Genomic DNA, 19,205 nt, shown 5'->3' on the forward strand with positions numbered 1-19,205 from the left:
CAAATAGCGCAGTGGGGATTTCTAAATCGATAACCTACAAATTATTCTGGCAATAGTACATATTTATTAATAAAACCATCCATGAAATATTCTGGTGACTTTGGCGAAAGCAATAATACATGAATTAGAATTCGGTAAGTTTTGACATGTATATGCTATGAGTATAACTTTTTATTCATGTTTAACCATGCAATTTTAAGAGTACTGTCTGGTATAAAATATTCTAGAAAAAAATACATTTCAGAATACATAGAAGTTTCTGTCATAGGAGTTTTGCGTCTTCTTCTTCTATCGCATTGCATTCTTTTTGGATAGGTATACCGTATATGTACTTATGAGTAAGAGTTTTATGATGATCGATGCGGTAAACATCGAAGTGTATATGAATAATAAATGAGGAACCAGAAATACCGACATACATGAAGTCTGAAAGGGGATCTGATCTATTTTACCATTTGTTGATTGTTGTTAACTTCCATAACATTGACATTTTCTATTCTTTTCATAACTCAGATTTTACTGTTTTCCAGCTAAATTCATAGCTGAAGGTCAACAAAGAAACAAAGGTCATGATACTGTAAATGTATCTAAGTTTGTGTGGTTTTTATTTTGCGGTAGGGAGAAAATAGGGTGTTCGCGGTTGTTTTAAGTTCGCGTTTGAAAGAATAAGTAGCTCTAGAGCCATAGGTTGCCAAAAATGGTCGCGGTGGTTTTAAGTTCGCGCTGAAAGATCACCCCAAAAATCTCGAACATAAAACCGCCGCAAACATTTCTGCATTTACAGTAATTATCATCATGCAAACACTGATCTACTGCTGCCATTTGACTAACATGTTGTTCTTTTCCACGCAGATGAAGAAAACCAAGATAGAAATATTTTCTGAAACTGTCACGCACTCCCTTGTCAATGTTGAGAACAACATGAGTTTGGATGAAGATTAACTACCTGCATACCCTCATGGTTTGACACAGAGCTGTCACACACGTACACACAGTACTTTGAAAAATGATAAACCAGCACGGGATCATCATAGCACTGATATTGGTTCAAAATACTCTCGCCTTTAGGCCACAGAAATTTAATTTCTTGGTTTAACAGATTTTTTTTTAATTCTAGCTCTATTCTATTCTAATTCCTGTTTTCCTGTTGATTTTCCAATCTAGCATTTTTCTTTAAAATTCCGTTAACCAAGAAATCAAAATGGTGTGGCTTTAGTTGAGATTCAAAAATCAAAATATGCCAGTCAAAATTGTTATGACTTAAAATTTCGTTATTTCCTTTGGACCCATTTCGTGTGAATTTGCTCTGAACATGTTTCTCCTTGAGGCATTTTTTTCCTTAAGTTGAAGGGCGATCAAAAAAAAAACCAAGTCCGAAGAGTGACAAACTACCCGCAGACCCTCCTACTTATCTCGGAACTGTCGGAGGTAGCGTGTGAAGGGATGATGGACAAGCTCAAGTCCCGCCTGTGACATAAATACAAAGGATGGGAGATAGGAGACCCATTAGGTGCTAGGGAGGATTAAAAATTAATGACACAGCCTTCAGCAGATGGCTGTAGAGTGCTGGGCCATTTCAAGTTTATTTCCTACGCTTTTTATTTTGTTCTTCCATGGTTTTGAGAATTTTAGTAACAGTATATAGCTCATATTTTTTTTTAGTAAGGCAACACCAACTTAATTTCTTGGTTAACATTTTTTTTTTAATTTTAGCACATTCAAGGACAAATCATTAAAACAGAATGCTGGGGTGAAAACTTGCACCTGACCCTCAGTTCACTCCCGCAAACTGTGTGCACCAAAGTAGAGACTTTCCTCTGAGATTCTGTTTTCCTGTTGATTTTCCAATCTAGCATATTCTTTTTAAATCCATTAACCAAGAAATTAAATTGGTGTGGCCTTAACACACAAAAAATATATTTTGTTTGTTGTATGAGTGAAGGAATTTCATATAATGACCCAACTATATTTACCCACACACCCCTCCTTCTGTGTTGGAATTGCCCATTTTCACAGGTGTCTGGATGAAGCAAGGCTGTGACAGTGAAAAGTCTAAAGGATTCCCTAGGGACAGGAACATCAAAGACAACATTCTCTCAATGGTCAGGTTGTTTTCAAAATAGTCCAGTGATAACCAATAGGAACAGAGCCCACCTGTCACTTAGCCACAGGAAAGTTGAAAGAGCCCTGTGTGAAACTGAAGTATGCAGGGTTGGGGCTGAACTGAACCATGAAATTACATGACAACTGCAGTGTTTGGATAGAGGACCACACTGTTAGGCTAGCCTACTAGTACTAGTAGTGGGCTTAGACTGTTGGGTCCTAAAACGGCTGATAAGTACAAAATCTATAAAAAAAATTTCGTCCCACTCATTGTTTGGAAGCTGATTTTTTTCATTTTCATTCTTGAATCTGTCATTTTAAGGTAAAAAAATACATTTTCATCAGTTTTATTCCATGAAATTGATATTTTTGGGACGGACATGGTTGAATTTGTCTCCATCCAAACAAGCAAATTTCGGTCCTGGGACGGAAGGACGGGTCCTGGAGACAGCCCTGGAGACAGGATTGCACTTCAAGATTTAACTGCATACAGATTTTATTTTTGGTTTCCTCATGCCAGTAGACCAGTAGTAGACTGATAAGTGATTTCATTTTTGATAGCAATATGTGGATGATAAATATTTCAATCTCCCCCAAATAAAATCTCTCTTTAAAGCAGTGCATTTGAAAGCAAAATCCCTTCAGTAACTTAGGCCACACCATTTTAATTTCTTGGTTAACGGAATTTTTAGATAAATGCTATATTGGAAAATTAACAGGAAAACAGAATCTCAGAGGAAAGTTTGTGCTTTGGTACACACAATTTCAGGGAGTGAACAGGGTCAGGTGCAAGTTTTCACCCCAGCCTTCTGTTTTCATGATTTCTTTTTCTAAAATCTAAAAAAAAACATTAACCAAGAAATCAAATTGATGTGGCCTTGAGAATGCATCCAGCATTCAAGCCGCTGCGAGAACCATATATGACAAGACATATGACTCAATCTACCAGAGCATTAAGGAGTACCATTACAATCTCTCTGGTAGATATTATGTCGCTTTGTGAGATACAGGGGCATTAACTTCTACAAGTTCAATATCTTGAAAGCCCAGATGTAATTTCAGATGGCATCCGTCTAGCCTAACCTAACTGACAATACTGAAAGACCACCTCGGAGAAAAGTCTTGCAAGGGGTTTGATATATGACAGACTTTCATTATTATTTTCTCTTCAACAAAATGTGAACGCATTGCACTCCCTTTGGAGCAAGGGCCCAGGTCAGTATTAAATTGCATTTACTTTTGCAGTGGTTTAAGAATAATTTTATTTGCAAGTTCTTGCCCGAGGGCTAATTGCAACATGAAACAATGCATAGCAAGGGTATACTGTACAGATAGTGCAAGTTAACAATGTTGACCAGTAGAACAATGGCTATTCTAAGAACTACATGTACTACGGAATACAATCTACCCTTTTTTGGGTTGACTTCTTTTTTGGAAGCAGTCACTGTGGTATATTAACTGCAGGACGGAAAAGGGGGATTTTGCACATGGTGTCTTAAATTCTTGGCTGAAAAAATTCCGTATTACAGTCACATTTTTTGCAGTCTTGAATTTGCAGCGGAGGGGTCACTGTGAAAATCAAGAAAATACAATTTAGATTTTTTTTTAATTTTTAGCCAAAAAAATCATGAAAACAGAAGGCTGGGGTGAAAACTTGCCCCTGACCCAGTTCACTTCCTGAAACTGTGAGCACCAAAGTACAAACTTTCCTCTGCGATTCTGTTTTCCTGTTGATTTTCCAATCTAGCATTTTTTTTTAAATTCTGTTAACCAAGAAATTAAAATGGTGTGGCCTAATCTAGAGCTGTGTCTTTTTAAAATGTCACCAAAATCAGAGACAGAACAATCTGGATTGACTGTTACAAATTGAGGAAGATTCAAAGAAACATTTTTGGAATATCAAATTCCAGCTTCTGTGACTGTGATTCTGTTGGAATATGTTAGGCAAGAAATTTCTCTATATATAATTGTGAAATACTGATCATACAAGCTTGGCCAGTTAACAGCATAGTCATAATATAACTCATATTCTGATTTTATGGAATTTTATTATAGCAGACGGAAAGAAATATGTATACTGGACATGTATCACAAGCATACAAATTACCATCCGAATTCAATTTCCACCCGAACTGTAAAAGAGGAAATATTATGCCAAACTTGTCACCGAATATGCCCAACTCAAGGCCACTATGACAAATGGTAAGCCAAGGTAGACTTTAATTTGATTTTTCCTCTACGTATGTGCAGGTATTTTAAGTGGTGCGTGCACAGCAATAATCGGACACCCCAGAGGACTGCTGATATCATTTTCAGCAGAGGGGGGCAGAAATGTACACAGTTTATCTTCTGGAATGTTGGCAACATTACTAGAGGCCGAGTCACCTGCAAGCTCTGCAATATGGAAATAGGGCAGACAATTTCTCTTCTAGTAGTGATTTGTTGGCTCTTTTGCCTGGTTAGAATTTTTATGGTTTTACTTATGCCAGCTTTTAAGATTTATTTTCGTCTTGCCCACAAACTTACAGCGTACAGGTACATGACTTATTGTAAATCGTAGCAACAAAGTGTTCCTTTAAGGGATTTAGGGAAAGAAAGGAAAGGAAAATGATCTTGAACCAGTTTAGCTCAAATGAACTCAATGAACAGATGAGCTAATCTTCCACTGGTCGTGACAGAGAAGAAAGACGCTATGTACAGTATTTACAGGTTCATTGTAACGGGGAAATTTCCATAGCTCTTTTCCACAAGCACAATGAACAGTCGACCACGGCTTAACGTCCCGTCCTATATAAGGACTGGGGCCCTTTCCGGTAGCGTGCATGTCGGGTGAGCGACACAGCCGGGATTGAACTCACGGCTTCTAGTTCCAGAGGCAAGATCACTAACCACTGGACTAAGCACGCTATGTTTATTTCCAGTCACACTTTTACTCCCAGTGGTTCAACTTTACAGCCCCCAGCACATGAATTATTTATGTTGTTTTCTTCCAAAGTGTCAGCTTAGTTAATCAATTAAAAGTCATAGTGATTGTTTATCCTTCTTGTATGTTTGAAGAATCCTTGCAATTCTCCACAGTTGATATCAAAAACAATATTATAATTTCATGCTCAGAGGGCGCCTTAAGTTTATTTTTCACATACATGTGTACCACATAAAACATTCACAATGTACAGTAAAAAGTCACATTCAGCACACATTTTCCAATTTTAAAGCTCAATGTTTGGGGTTGTTTTTTTTTCAAACACAGTACATCCCTGATAGTACATGACAGACTAAAATTCAGATTGCTAAATTGTGTTTGAAAAGTAAGATAAGGCCTTCATTTGCATGTAATTACCCACTTTTAACAATGTTGCAGCATTGGGTATGGGGCCTAATTGCAGAAAACACAATTACTACCACCTCGAGATGCATTATTTTGTCGGAACTGTTTTCACTGATACTTTATCCATGTCGAAAGGCCACTTTTAAAAGCCATTTCAGCTTTTCACATGCAAGAACCTCTATGACAGACTATTACTATTATGCTGTTTCTTTGATAAAGACGACAAATGTCTAATAGAAAACATTGAATCTTTCTACTACTGTAACTGTCATGATCCACATTGTTGTAGAAACTGAAAGTAAGATATGCCCTAAGTTCTGTATCTGCATCTATATAGCCGGTACAACCGCCATTAGGCGTAACACACCAGCTTCGCAGGCATGCGGCGCGGCAGCAGCTGGTTATATTACACCGAACGTTCTGTTACACCTAGTCTTTGCATATCTGACTGCAACCATTGAAGATGCTCCTATACATATAGTACTTGATGACAACGAGTTCCATTCTAATAATGGTTCTCGGAAAATACAAATTTTTGAACACATCAATCCTTGGCTGATAACTCAGTACTTAAAAGTATGACTTCAGGCAGTTCTGATCTATAATTTTGCTACTAAACAGCATCTATACTTTACTTCACACAGAAATGAGGAGAGATTGATTGTACTAGTCTTCTTCAGTATGAATAATGCAGACACCATATTTTACACTCGATTTGCCCTGGGACTACACCAGCCCATAGAGACTTTAGAACTAGAATACTAATGTTGCGCCCGGGGAAATTTGATTGTGGTAACGTCGCAACTTGCCCAACAAACAAATACCACGGAAGCAGAACTACTGCGGTTTTAAGAACGTTTTTCTTGGCGGGAGACCAGAATCTATGCACTTTGGGGTTGTGATGTATTTTACGAGGGTAATGTTATCATTACCGTGTGCTCTGTGGTTGTGAAAGGGTCCCAGGTGCTGTTTATATTGCATGCAAACTCCAGGTGGCATCATTGTCCTCTCACCATGCCGTCCCTAACCCAGGTGCGCAACATTCAAAACTAGAGTTCGGCGACCTCATACCTCCATTAAATATTTAGAGCTTTTTTTTGTAAGTTTTAATTTTCATGCAAACGACTTAAAAAAATTAGTGGCTGCCTGAAATATAACCTCCACGATTTTTCGTGGAGGTAGAAATATTAAAAGCCGATAAGAGCATACATTGACGATAGGGATGGCCTTGGAGGTAACCCTGACGATAGACAGTCTTGTTCTATAGTGACAGATGCCAGGTGGCCCATTGTGGGCAGTAACCATGTCATGGTGGCCAGTCAGGGATGTAAAATTTGCTTCTGTTCTTTGTGGTGGTGATAATAATCCTGTTTCTCAGTAATCCTTTATCATTAGGCCACACCAATTCAACTTCTTGGTTAACAGATTTTTATTTTTAATCTTAGCAAAAAGAAAATCATGAAAACAGAAGGCTGGAGTGAAAACTAAATGCACCTGACCCTGTTCACTCCCTGATACTGTGTGTACCAAAGTACAAACTTTCCTCTGAGATTCTGTTTTCATGCTGTTTTTCCAATCTAGGATGTTTTTTAAAACTTTGTCTATTCCGTTAACCAAGAAAATAAATTGGTGTGGCCTTACTGCAGGTTTGGTAGATTACTTGTTGGAATAAACCTGCGGTTGGTTAACTGAATTTTAGATTTGTTTGCCAGCAAACTTTCAAGGAAAAATGCTCTTTAATTACCACCCTTCTGACAGACTTGTATCACTAATTAGAACTTACAGTACTTTTATCTTATCAAGGAAGAGTTATATAGTCCAATATTTCCCTTTCAGATCCTTGTTGTTACAAACATATAAGCTGTTGTTTTTGTTTGTCTGAAGGGGATACGCTTCTCTATTGACGTCAGAGGAATATCTGTGTCCGGATCATATTTACATACTTAGCTGATAATTGCCGTCATCAGGCCTGGCAGGTGATGTTATGGTACGTGTACACAAGCAACCACATATTGGCTAGAGTTAGATATAGGTTAAATGTTGAAGATCTTTACAAATGGTACAGATTAAAGAAATGTTTATAACGGCTTTGTTGAAACCCAAAGAAAAGAACCATTGACATTATACACAAGTACGGCAAGTGATGATATGGTGTACACAGGTAACCACATATTGGCTAGAGTTAGATATAGGTTTGCTTGAGAACATGTTGAAGATCTTTAGAAATGGTCAAGATGAAATGTTTACAAAAACTATGTTAAAACCCAAAGAAAAGAACCAATGACATTATACACAAGTACAATATATACAGTCATAACTGCCTAAGAAGACCACTCGGGGGACTGGTAAAATTTGGTCTATGTGGACAGGTAGTCACGACCATAGACAGGACATAAATGCTTGTGTCAATAGGGAAAATAATCCATGAACCACCAAAACATGGTCATCGGCCTGGAGGTGGTCCTTATGTAGAGGTGGTCACTTGTACTGTTTTTACTATTTATAGTATACAACAATCAAGAAAACTAAATGCCAACGATGATGGCATGCCCACAAAATACAGAAACTTTAAGCAGTGTGTTCAGTGGGAAAAAATGCAGAACAAGGCTAGGCAAACACTGGCAGTTATCCTTAATACATTCTGGTTTGACTTGTCTGAACTCTTCCTTGTCATGACAACACATTGGAACAGGAAGCCAGCATGACCTGGTGTGACCTGGCTGGAGGGTATAGATTAGACAGGGCAGGTGGGAGGACAAACACGGTGGAAGACGGAACATATTTTATTTCAAGTTGCCCCTTCTACGATCAAGAAAAAAAGGCGCTGTTTAAAGAGGTCACCTAATTCCATCCAAACTTCTCCATGTTTACAGACCAAAAGAAAACTACTCCCGTTTAAACATCACAAAACCCACACATTACAGAAAAAGTGGCAGAATTCGTCTTCCACTGTCTCGAAAAAAGAAGTCAAACCCAAATAAGATAGAATTTAGTGCTAGTATATGAACTAGAAAAGTCACATACTATATTGTTATCAATTGTCTGTCCGTCCTTTCATGTTACATATACTTGCAATTAGCCTACGGGCAAGAACTTGCAATAAACTTATTATTATCATTATTGTTTGTGTTTATGGAGATGAACACTTTGGCATGAACTTAAACATGCATCACAATTATAGAAGAAACTTGCCGCAGATTACAATGAATTTTGATTAAAAAATGTGTCAACAAATGGTGGACATTCAGAATTATCAGCATAATTATGTATTTTGCACTTGGGACATCAAGAAAAACATCAAATTTTCCAAAAATTTCAACAGATTTGTTTTTGCATACTAGAAAGTTTCACCATCCTTTATACAATTCCTCTGATTGGTTTGGTTCCTTTTCTTTTAAGGAAATTTTCTGAGAACCTACATGTAGTCCTATTCGGTATCACAGGCGTTGGCAATCTACATCTCTTCTCAAGGTCAATGTTTCATTTCCTAGATATTCACAAGTAGGATTGAATTCCCATCTTCTATTCTTATCCCTTTTCTCTTATCTAATTTTCTGCATCAGTTGCATTTCAGAATTAGATAACCTAATATAGTATATTATGGTTATATAAATGATGGGCCTGGTGCTATTATGGAGGAATAATTGATCACAGTGTTTTTTCAGTTGCCTTTTATACATGTATGTCAAGATATAAAAGCAATCAGACTGAAAGTTTCATATAATTTCTCTGTAGTTTCAGCAAAAGGAGAAACAAAGAAGGGACAAACTTTGTTGTTTGAGGTATTATTTATCTTGTTTGATGTGCAGAAGTCTTGGATCTAGGAAGGAAGAATTACTGACCTAGTAAGTGACTGTCAATCAGGAGCCAAATTTGAGGGAAAGCTTTTCCCAGCAAAATTGATTTAATTAATCCTCTCTTGATAGGTGACCTGATTAGATCATGCATTAATACAAGTTCAGTATTTAGGTCAAAGATACATTTTGATCCTTTTTCTTTATACCCTAAGCTTAATTGGATTATCAAATCTCTTCTCTAGAAATCTTCCGTCCACAATCCATATGAGAAAATTATATACGACTGCCACACTTGAATGTAATCCAAAAGAAAGGTCTGAAAACAATTGTAATTTGACTTCCCCGCATATATAGTCTGTGATTGTGATATGAAGTATGATGGCTATTTGCATTCCGTTGCAAGAATTTTTGCCTCTAGGACTATTTCTACTACTCTCCATACTAGACATTCCAATATCCTAACTCAAACCATGCCTTTCACAGATCATTAGGAGCATATCTCATACTTCACATTCTGTTTGTAACAGAGAGAGGCTGCTTGGGAGAACGAAGCAGATCACATTTTTTGCGATGTGTTTTGAACTAAATTTTTTTTCCAGAATCTTGCATCACTCTTCATTTCAAAAATGTTTATTCAAAGAAATAACTTTGAAATGTAGGAATGCTCTTACAAATAGCTGTAGGATTGCCATTGCTCAAATCATTGTCCAAAGCATGTTTTGACAAAATGTCTTTTCACAATACTTTGACTTACTGCACCACACCAGAGATATTTTCCCACTTCAGCCTGGAAAGAGTCCTACATGCAAGCTACAACTTTGTAGAGTCCAGAGCAAATTCAATCAATAAAACAGGTCTCTAATTGGTTGATTGAATAAGGTATTAGTTTAATCCTCAGGAGCCTACAATTTCAGGGAAGAAAGTATCAAGTACCAATTCTCTCCACTGCAAAATTTTCAACTACAAGAAACATGGTAGCCTGAAAATAAAACGATGAAACCAAACAAAGGAACCATCCTGATCATTTACAACATTTTTCCTCCTAAAAACAGCTAATATTACACTATACACATGCACTAAACCAGTTTTATATTACCAAGAATGACAGACTAGCCTATAATTATGTGGCCCGCATACAATCCAGTGACCAAGAGGTATAGAACTAGACTGGCCGTCATTTGCTTTAAGAGCAAATTCAGGATGTTTCGCCCATACTGCTCATGCAAGAAGTGGGCTGTCCAAAAATAACTCCTGGGCAAATCCAAGTTTCTGCATAATTTATGCCTTATGAGCAAAAGTTATGTCCAGGTGCTTTCACCTTTCCTACATGTACCTACATGTTGAAGATGACATCTGCAGCTTTTACAGTAAGGGGAATACAACATCATGCATAAATTATGCAAGTGAGGTCCTCATTAGCATATGTCATGGCCAGGCGTGTGCACCTTTCCTAAAGCTACCTACATCTCAAATATGACATCTGCAGCTTGTACGGTAAGGGAAATAGAAGTTCCTGCATAAATTATGCAAATGAGGTCCTCATTAGCATAATTCATGGCCAGGTGTGATCACCTTTGCTAACGGTACGTACATGTCAAATCTGACATGTGCAGCTTTTCCGGTAAGGGAATTACAAGTATACGCATAAACCATGCAAATGAGGTCCTCATTAGCATAATTTATGGCCAGGTGTGTTCGCCTGTCCTAAAGGTACCTACATCTCAAAGATGACATCCACAGCTTTTATGGTAAGGGACATACAACTTCATGCATCGATTATGCAAATTAGGTCCTCATTAGCATAATTTAGGGCCAGGTGTGTTCGCCTTTCCTAAAGGTACCTACATCTCAAAGATGACATCCGCAGCATTTACGGTAAGGGACATACAACGTTATGCATACATTATGCGAATTAGGTCCTCATTAGCATAAGTAATTGTCAGGTGTAGTCACCTTTCCTATGGGTACCTACATCTCAAATATAACATCCGTACCATGTAACATATAACTTTCTGTAATACCATTAGTAAGGTACCCCCTGACATCTGCTTGGTTTTAACTCCCAGACAGGGGAAGGCTTATGTTACAGTATGACCTAGTTCTTGCTGGCCCCCTACAGAAAATAACCAAAAATTGCATTAAAAAATTGCAAAATAAATCATTTTGAAGTAGTGTATGCCAGAAAAAATAATGGGGTCCTTTGGGTAAATATGCAATGCACATTACTAAACCAAATTTCAGGTCCTCAGGTTTCAACACCACGGCACTGGAGGCCATCATGTGCGACTTTTGTCTGAAAATGACCCAAAAACCTCCATAAAATCATTTTCAAAACTTATATCAAAAAAATTTTAAAAGGGTCTAGGGGTATACACGTACTCTACCTGCATACCAAATTTCAGCTAATTTGGTCGACGGACGACCGAGAAGAAGCGATTTGAAGATTTGACAGGAGAAGAAGAAGAAGAAGAAGAAGGAGAAGGAGGAGAAGGAGAAGAAACCTGACAAAAACAATATGTTTCGTTGGCGAAACATAATTATGTCTCGGATGTAAATTGTGAAAGCCACAAATCTTTCCCGACAGCTGGCCATATGCACAGGGTATTGGTGTGTTTCCCAGCTGCGCAGCAGAGTAACAACTCATAATGATCATTCAATGGTAGATTTCGTAGCTAACAGCTGTAGCATCTGGATACATACTTAAACTTCACTCTAGGTCAATTTAAGACGGAAAGTCTGAGAAATGCGCTGTACTAAGAAAAGAGCACACGGATTCCACGGTGAGAAAACATGTGGTTTTAACGACACCACAGATGTGATCGTTATGTTGCAAAGTGCTATTTAGTATTCTAAACGGTAACTTGGTATTCTAAACGGTAACCATATACCACTGTGTAACCAAAAAAAGGGATGCATCCATGCATTTAGTACGTAAGGAGAAACTTCGCCAAAATTAAAGTACTTCGAAGAAAATTTCAAAAGTACTTTGTCTTACCATACAACACAACAGTCTTATCATTGTACAAAAGCGTCTGAAAATAAGACCTAGCCTTGTTCTTCCGTCCAACCACTGAAGTCTTAATTGGACATTAGGAAGTGAAGAGGATTTCTAAGACCTTGAAGACAGACTCGGCATCGGACAACGGTAAACACCTGAGCAAGCCGGGGGATCTCTTTGGTATGGAAATTGCACCCGGCCACACTCTCTGCTAACAATGCTTCAGAAGCAAATGGAGCAAGAAAATCCCTGATAACCATCAAAGTGAAATCCCTCTGTGCACACCCATGCACCTGCTCCGCCGAGAAGCCTCCTTATACACAGGAGAGTGATTAACCCAAGAAACCCTCTCTCAGCCACTTAAAGACCTGTTTTTGTCCCGTTGGAGGCAGAGGTTTTGTACAACACTCCTGTCTTTCACGACCATAAACCGGGGCAATCCCTCCAGACACACCCCCTTTGCAAATTGGCCCATCCAAAATGTCATCCAACCAAATAAATGGGTTACTCATTGCCGCTATATTGAACAGCACCACTATAGCATGCATACTAAAGATGTTGTGCAGCCAAAAAACACTGACGCCGTTATTGCTGATCAGGAATTATCATGCAAGTATTGTACATCCCGTTCATTATCGGATAGTGCCCTAACGGGATGTCTATGTAGGTCGTCAGAACGCACGTGAAAAGCCATATCACACACTGTCAGATATGTCTGTAGTTCACAATAACACAGCCCTACAGAAAATGATGTCCTAGCGACCTGGCGTACTTACCCTTCGCTTGTTCTTGGGGCTGCGCTCTTTGGTCAGGGTACCGAAGATACTGGGCTGCGTGCGGAGAAGAGTGGCAAGTTAGTGCGATGACTCTGGGCGCTATCAACGCAGCACATCTTGGCAAACCACACCATAACATAAATCTGGCATGCTGCTGGGAGAGGCTGTGTTAGGGGATCCCAGGATACCTGACTTTTACTTTCTTTCTCTCTGTTTTAAAATGGACTCTGGTGAAATGAACATTGATGTGTAATGTGAAATCAGAGATTTAAACTAACTGACTTGATAGCAAAGGACAACAATAAAAATTGGTATAAATGCCACAAAGCCTCCTGGTAGAGCCTTATAAACTGGAGTGTACCAAGTCATTTCAAGGGGGGTATAGGATATCCATTACATACAAAATGCCTTGTATTTCTACGTTTTATAATTATTCATACAATGACTTGGATAAAAGGGTAAATCAGGCTATATAAGAGAAACACAGACAGGCAGCACGTTCTGAAATGAAAATGTATACACAAAAAGGGCAAGGGGTGAGGCAGCTGTGAAAAGACCGGTGGCATAGTTCTATTAGTGTATGTGTCATAAAGTATCGACAACAGGAATATCACACTGCTCCAATTCTGTCATCCAAGCACAATATTACATGACAGTTATAAAGTGCCATTCATTGATATCGTATGCCACACAAATGAGAGGGATTTGAATGTCCACACACTTGTCTGTAATCTGTCACTGTAAAAGTACAATAAAACTACAACATTTGCCTCATATTCCATTTACTGTAAATGCATTTAAGTTCGCGTTGTTTTATTTTGCGGTGGGGAGAAAATGGACTGTTCGCGGTGGTTTTAAGTTTGCGCTTGAAACAAAAGTAGCGCTACAGTCATAGGTGGGTAATAAGTTTCGCGGTGGTGTTAAGTTCGCGCTGAAATTTCACAGCGAAAACCGCAAACAGAAAACCGCCGCGAACATTTCTGCATCAGTTTTCAGTAGAAAAATACTAGAAAGAAAACAGAGAAAACCTGTTTCAAATAAGCTTACTGCATTGTGTATGTTAGTCAGGCATACTTCATATATCAAAAATTATATCAAAAGATAGCCACAGATTTTCTTAAATTGTTAAAAGTTAGAGGCATCAAATCCAAACAATATACAATGCCATGTACATGTACATGTAACTCTATCTTATGAAACCTCATCTGTATATAGTATTTTTAGCAGTAATTTTACACATGATATAATAATAATAACATACGGAGAAGGGCCGGCCAGGCTGTCAAAGGTTGCTCACGTTTTACATTAATCATATTACAGAATGTACAATATAAATTATCATGTCCATTCACATTTTATGTTTCAGCAATGGTAATGTCATATGACCAAGGTTACCTCTGGCAATAAAATGTTGATATAGAATATAACTAATCAAAACTCGAAAAGGATAACATTATAGATTGAAATAATTTTTGTGGAAAGCTAACATCATTATTCAATGTATTGTAGGCTTGTCCTGTGTGGAGGTTGTAACCAGCAAAAATTATGGCTGAAACAATTATTTTTATGAGGTACATTTGTACTGCAGCACTCAAGGGACCATACTTTAAGTGGGGTTATCTGATGTAGACAGTTTGAGAAGAAATTTTTTTTTCCATTTCGATTCCAACCGAAGCCAGGCATAACAGTTAAACACTCCGGGGGGCATGGAACAAATTTGAAAACAACACACTCATGTACAGTAGGTCATGAAAAAAAATACTAACGTAGCCAGCAAAATTTGATAGATGGAATGAAATGAAATCTCATTGAGCAGAAATTGGAGTTATGGATTTTATATGACAAGAATTGGAGCAAAATGATATATGTCATTTTAGCATTAACGGAAATTACAACTGAAAGAAAATGTTATGTGACTACATGCTCAGAACAAGACCTTCCAAATCGGTAAAATATCTAAGACTTTGAAATTTTTAATAAGTAGGTAGCGTGCTTAGTCCAGTGGTTAGCGGCCTTGCCTCTGGAACGAGAAGCCCCGGGTTCGATCCCGGCTGTGTCGCTCACCCAACATACACGCTACCGGAAAGGGTCGCAGTCATTAGGACGGGACGTTAAGCCGTGTTCCACTGTTCATTGTGCTTGTCGAAAAGAGCTAGGGGACTTTCCCCGGTACAATGAACCTGTAAATACTGTATATAGCGCCTGTCTTCTCTGTCATGACCAGTGGAAGATTAGCTCATCTGTTCATTGAGTTCATTTGGGCTAAAATGGTTCGAGATCACTTTCCTTTCCTTTCGTCTTTGAAATTGCACTTGGTGACAAAAGATGCTCTGAATTATACCTCCACATAATTCCACATGTCTATGATTATTTCCTTCTCTAATTGATTTTATTTTGCTCCTATTGTGTTCAACCCTGAAATAACTAACATTATAGTTATGAGTACATGTAGTGTTGGCACACTACCACATTAGCTTTGAATAACCCAAGATCATCACATGTCATTTGTCCTCTCAAAGATATGTTTTGAACTTCATATCATAAAGTCCAAAATCATGCACAATAGAAGAAACATATTTAGTCTTCAATATCACCGGAATAAACATATTGTCATTAACATGTATAGCATTTTGTTTTCAACACAATCATGCGCATGACTATTATCTTTTTAGTTTAGATTTTATAAAAAAAGTCTGTGTTATATCTTGAATATGGTGTCTTCCAACTCCTAAAAGCATCTTCATGTAAAAATTATGTAACTGAAAAATTATACATATCTATGATGTGTGTCTCATAAGATGCTATGACTCGAGAAAATAACTAAAATCTGTGACATATGTTTCTGTTGTTTTCTATCTAAGCATTCAAATAACATCTAGGAATCAAATGGACAAGTATCAAAACTGTTCCAAAATAGTAAGAAACTTCTACATTCCTTCAAAAATTGTTCTCTTGCATTTGTATTTTTCTTCCATCTCTGCGTTGTAACTACGTTGTATTTTTCTTTTATCTCACATGGACTTGATTAACAAAGACTCTCTAATGAGATCATTATGAGCATGGGAAAACAACAAGACAAAAACAAACAAGACACTACAATAAACAATATATCACAGTATATGTTCACCTACCTTGAATGTCTTCGTCAATGCGAACACAAGAAAATAACTGTTACACTTAGGTTCAAAGCCTAAGAAGTAATTCTTAGAACTGGCTCATATCACATCTCTAGCATTTAAAATACCATGATAACTGATAACCCACACTGGCCAATGGCTGCTCTGGTTTAGAAATCAAAACTCCTCCTACCCTACATAGCAGACTGTGCCACTGACAGCAGGGGTGAGATTATTTTATCTTTATTTTATTATGTCTAGTTTTTCATTTTCTCCACATAAGTAACAAAGAAGTTTTATTTTGAAGTTTATACAAGGTATCTCGGTTACAGTATCCTTGTGAATAGAATATAAACTAATATACGGGGATACAAAATGGTTTAACATTGAGATTTTACCCTGTGAAGGAATGGAATGTTCTTCTGGGAACTCCTAACAGAGTGAGTTATGCAGTGGGTGAGATAGCATGGTCAGAAAGAATGTGGTACTAAGAGGACTGGGACTGCCTGCGGAGTGATGACGTCATGCCGTGGGAAGTGTGGGTACAAAAGAGGAAAGACTGTGACGTCCTAAGAAACCAACATTAGACACTAACGTGAGAAACTAACACTACGTCTGTTTCCTTTTGATATCTCTCTGGAGCAAAGCCACGATGTTGCTGTCAACAAAATTCATAAGAATTCCCATGTAAAAATCAGGTTTTTGTTTTCTTTGACAACCATGATTATTCCTTGTGTTCAGTGTCTAAGTACATACCAAAGGAGCTACCACTGCACCCAATAAAACATAAAATGTATTAAGTTTAAGTTTTAAGAATTAGATATTATGTTTTAAAGATGCTGCAGAATTTATTAAAAGTTGATTGGTACGAACGAGGATATTTGTCCCTCTTCAAGTTTTTTTAAGTTGCATTCCACAATTTTTAAGACTGACTCACAAGGGAAAACTATGTCACCAGCTTAATGGACGGTAGTCTAATGTACAGATGCCACTTCCTGTGATGAAGGCTTTTGGTGAGTAAAGTTATCTGCATTGTATTGTGGTTTCCCTCATTAGCCTAATATGTACATTATGGAAACGAAATTATAGCATGGCCATGGGATCCCTCACATTATGCACGGAGAGTTCCACTTGCTTTGAGCTACAAAATGTAAATGAGGTAAGAAATACTGTAAATGCAGAAATGTTTGCGCTGGTTTCATACTTTGCGGTTTTAATGGCTACCGTTTCAGCGCAAACTTAAAACCCCCGTGAACATTTTTGTCCAATACTGTAGCAGTATGTGACTTAAGCGCTGTGGCGAACTTAAAACCACAGCGAACACTCCATTTTCGCCTTAGCGCGAAATAAAAACCATGCAAACTTAAATACATTTACAGTAGTAAGAAATGACAATAACAAATAACAAATGCTGAGCTTTATATCTAACCCACTTCCTTGTCTAGATTATCATTTGACTGGTTTTAATTTCCTGATTATTTGTCCAATCACTCATTCTATTTGTGTAACATTAAAAACACAGACTTGCTCATTTCCTTGGACCTATTTAGTTACAGACTGTGGGTTGTGTAGACCATAATGGTTTTTCAAAGAGGGAGTCATTATTTTCTAGAAAAAGGCATCTTAGGCCACGCCATTTAATTTGTTGCTTCTCGGAACAGCCTGCCCTGTTTTTCCCATTTTGAAAAAAAAAAATTGGGTCACTATTCCCATTCAGAAATTTTAACTCCCAATGAAAAAAATTCAGAGAAGCAACAAATTAAATTGGTGTGGCCTTATTGCAGATATAATCTTTGAACAGTATACATTTCACAACAGATGTTATCTTTGTACTGTGACAATGTTAATATAATATCAAAATAAAACCAACAAATTTTAAAGATTTATAATGGGTTTGACTATACTTTCTTGCCACATGCCGATCCTGCTGGTTTCACGTTATCTTTTGCTACCCCATGCTATGAAAGGTAACTTTGTAACAATGTACAATATATGTGGTGTTTTTTGTTGTTGTTGAAACTATAGTTGTTATTATTACTCTATAAATATTCAAAGACCCCTTGGGGGTTTCAACACACATAAGGCATGCACGTGACAGAGGTTACAAAGCTTTAAATACCAGCAGAAGATTTGGCTTAGGTTTCCTAAAGAATTTTAAACCCATTTGGGATAGACCAGATAGCATTTGACTCTAGGAGGCAAGAAACCATTGACAACCTAGACTATCTTAAAGTTTGTTTCAAGTTATATGTATAGGAGTTTGGGGAGGGGACTACATCAGTGTGTGTCATGTATACAATGTACTGTACCATACATGTACTATGTACATGTAGTAGTCTTGTTTTGCTACTTACTCCCTCTTACATATAGATAGGTCCCTGGGGGATAACTACTAATAGCCAACCCTTGTTAGGAAGGGTAGGAGGGATCATTTCATCCCTCATTTCCTGCCTCATTAATTAGATTAGACAATATGGACTCTTACTGGTAAGTACATTAGCAGCACAAGACATAGACTTTTTAAAGGTATCCAGGCTTGAAACTTGAATTTAAAAAACTCCAATTTCTAGTCATTCCTACACATAGTAAGTTTCAATAACACTATACCATGATTACATATCGACATTAAAGGAGCAAAGATACGATGTCGTTGTGTGGTGAGAACCGGATAGAAAATCCAAGCCCAATGATAGACTGATCCATACTGCCCATCACAATTAGCGGTTTGACCAATGAGAGAGTGACTGGATGTCCGCCAAATATTTGCATTTTTATGTTTAGATTTTGCATCTCTGTAGCTGATTTTTGTGCCGCTTTCAGTGAGCACTTTTCATAAGAAATCTGCATGCAAATGTGGTAAACAGTGGCATTAAATGTCAATTTCATCAAGATTACAGCAACTAGAATATTTCCAGTTTCAAGCCTCATAAAATGCTCTGGGTGCCTTTAAAGGGAAACTTTTAGGAACGCAAGTTGCATGTACCTTACATGCCACATACAGTAGTGATTGATGACTTTCTAGTAACAATGTACTCTAAAGTGAAGACCATTGTGTGGCTGTACATCAATGACTGATGCTTGCACATT

General features: G+C 37.6%; 1 protein-coding gene across 3 annotated transcripts in view; it reads right to left on the minus strand.

The window, feature by feature from the left end:
* Positions 1–19,205, minus strand: part of LOC136448345 (ras-GEF domain-containing family member 1B-like) — a 90,229-nt gene that overhangs the window by 34,571 nt on the left and 36,453 nt on the right. For all 3 annotated transcript variants that reach the window (XM_066447753.1, XM_066447751.1, XM_066447752.1), the window contains exon 7: positions 13,003–13,056. In XM_066447753.1, coding sequence (XP_066303850.1) covers positions 13,003–13,056 — 54 coding nt within the window. The remainder of the gene's footprint in view (positions 1–13,002; positions 13,057–19,205) is intronic.

This window comes from Branchiostoma lanceolatum, chromosome 14 (genome assembly GCF_035083965.1).
Source record: "Branchiostoma lanceolatum isolate klBraLanc5 chromosome 14, klBraLanc5.hap2, whole genome shotgun sequence".
NCBI lineage: Eukaryota > Metazoa > Chordata > Leptocardii > Amphioxiformes > Branchiostomatidae > Branchiostoma > Branchiostoma lanceolatum.